The 2,348-nt window shown below is 49.1% G+C and overlaps 1 protein-coding gene across 1 annotated transcript in view; it reads right to left on the bottom strand.

Moving 5' to 3' along the window:
* The window catches only part of FAM81B (family with sequence similarity 81, member B), a gene marked incomplete at its 5' end in the record, with an annotated part of 23,015 nt that overhangs the window by 13,102 nt on the left and 7,565 nt on the right, over positions 1 to 2,348 (bottom strand). The window contains one exon of the mRNA XM_010137590.1: positions 544 to 673. Within this exon, the coding sequence (XP_010135892.1) occupies positions 544 to 673 (130 nt within the window). The remainder of the gene's footprint in view (positions 1 to 543; positions 674 to 2,348) is intronic.

The raw sequence follows: 2,348 nt of genomic DNA, 5'->3' as shown, positions 1-2,348 counted from the left end.
AGAGAAGGCTGTAGGGACGCCTTAGTGCAGCCTGTCAGTGCTTCAAGGGGCCTGACCGAGAGCTGGGGAGGGGCTATTCAGCAGGGGCTGTTGGGACAGGACAAGGGCTGATGGGTTCAACTGGCAGAGGGAGAGTGAGACCAGAGAGGAGGGAGAGATTGTTTCTGCTGAGGGTGATGAGACCCTGGCCCAGGTTGCCCTGAGAGCTGGGAGAAGCCCCATGCCTGGCACCACTGGAGGTGGGGTTGGACCTTGGGTCTCTGAGCAATCTGCTGTGGTTGCAGATGACCCTGGTCCCTGCAGGGGGTTGAACTGGGTGAGCTTGAAATGTTCCTTCCAATCCAAACCATGCTGTGATTCTGTGATTCTAAGATGCCACAGTGTCATAATAGGGTTTTTTTACTAAAAATCTTGGCATATTATAGAAATACATACCAATCTTTAATACTGGTCAGCAATTAGGAAAAGAAAATATATCAAGCTTGATACAGTCAAGTATAGACACCACTCACCAGGTATTTCACTGCAGGCTTCTCTACTCACCTTCTTCTCAAAATCACCCACACAATTTCTGAGGGCAGAGTGAAGGCCGTGAATCTCTTTATCAGTCTTCTGGGCTTCACAACGGATAATACTGATGTCTCCCGACAGCTTTGCAATGCTTGCCTCACATCTATGGTCAAACAGGAGATGAAAGCTTCTGCAGGGGTGTGCTGGAGCATGGTTGAAGGCACAGGATGGTCTCCATCTATCCATGCCCCTGGTGTGTTGCAAAATAGGCAACCCTGAGCCCAAATCTCCTTCCAGACGCTGCTGCCCATTAAAATGCTGCTGGAAGTGATGGTGAAGAAGTGGGAGGCAGCCAGAGGCAATGCCCTCTGCTGCCTGTGAGCTCCTTGTGCCACAAACCTCCTCATCTCCCCCACAGGCTCCAGGGGAGCCACAGCAATCAACCACAGCAATCTCAGTAAATTAAATTAAATCTGAATTGTAAATCGAGAAGCTAATCTGAACCCTGAGCACCCACAGCTTTTGGGTGCCTACCAGGAGAGGTGTCATGCTGCTGTCACAACCACCCCAAGCTGCACCCTGCGCCTGCTTGTTGTGGGTGCTGGGGAAGATCACTTTCAGAGCAAAAAGCACCTTGCTGGTTTTTAATGACCACTGGTCATTTGCTATTGAAACTCTCTCAGCTGCATTCACTGAAATGTCTCATTGCATTGAAAACAGAAATGAATAATTTGAGAGCAAGGAGACAGAGACTTCCCCTCTGCATCCCTCCTTCATGCTATTCCCTCCAGGCTAACCACCTGCCCCAGTATTTAAAATGAGATTGTGGAAAAAAAATACCTTAAGTCCACAAAGTACAATTTAATACAAATAACAGAATAGAAGTAGAGGGAAGGAAACAGCCAAGTTTTAAAATGCCAGATAAATTATCCTCCAGAGCAGCCGTTGCTGTTGACAGATAAAGGTTGCGAAGAGAAATTTTGGCAGTTTAAATAGACCAGCTTTTTGTAATCTCCTGGTGATGCTCAGATATTGTGATACACCTACGGAGCATCTACATGAAGGAAATGAAAAGAAAGTTGTTGCAGGTAATAGAGACTTTGTACGAAGGCCAGAACTTTGATCAAAAGAAACCACTGATTTGGAAAACAAGTACAGAACAGTTTCGAAGGTGAACATGGATCTGGAGAGGGAGGAGGCTGTTCCAGAGCTGGCTGCTGTCACAGCTTCTCTGGCTGCAGACCTGGAGAACTAGCCCATATCCAGCCAGGGGAGGGGGTGCCAGGGGATGGGAGTTCCCCGCGGGGGCAGGGGTCTCCGGCATTGCGGGAGGACAGGGGCTCCTCGGGCCCACAGGACTGGGTGGGAATGTTGAGGTACAAGTGCACCAAACAAACGAGGCTGCCGCTGAGGTGCAAGGTTGAGTCTGACTGGACCCACACGTAGGCCTGTTCTAACAGAGATCAGGGGATGGGGCTCACCGCTCCCTTGGGAAAATTCCACTCCAAGGCAACAACTGCAGGGCTTTGCGTGAAGTGCAGCATTGGAAGGAGGATTATCAGATCTGTAGCTGTAAGAAGATGTAACTTCTCTTACAGGAGAAAGAAACCTGAATATTCTATACAGAGAACACTTAAAAATAGAAGATTTTATGATAGGATCCCAAAAGCCCCAGAACAAGACTTGCAGCTTCGCATTACTGCACCTACATCTGCGTCACTGTATGGGGAGGGGTTCAGAGCTGTTCCTGGGGACCTGCAGGCATGGCGAACTTTGCGGTGACCCTCAGCATCGCTGAGGTGCCTTGAGTCTCTGGGCCTGCTCAGAACTCACTTTCC

Source organism: Buceros rhinoceros, unplaced genomic scaffold (genome assembly GCF_000710305.1).
Source record: "Buceros rhinoceros silvestris isolate BGI_N320 unplaced genomic scaffold, ASM71030v1 scaffold14026, whole genome shotgun sequence".
Lineage (NCBI taxonomy): Eukaryota > Metazoa > Chordata > Aves > Bucerotiformes > Bucerotidae > Buceros > Buceros rhinoceros.
This window is presented reverse-complemented; position numbering and strand designations above follow the sequence as displayed.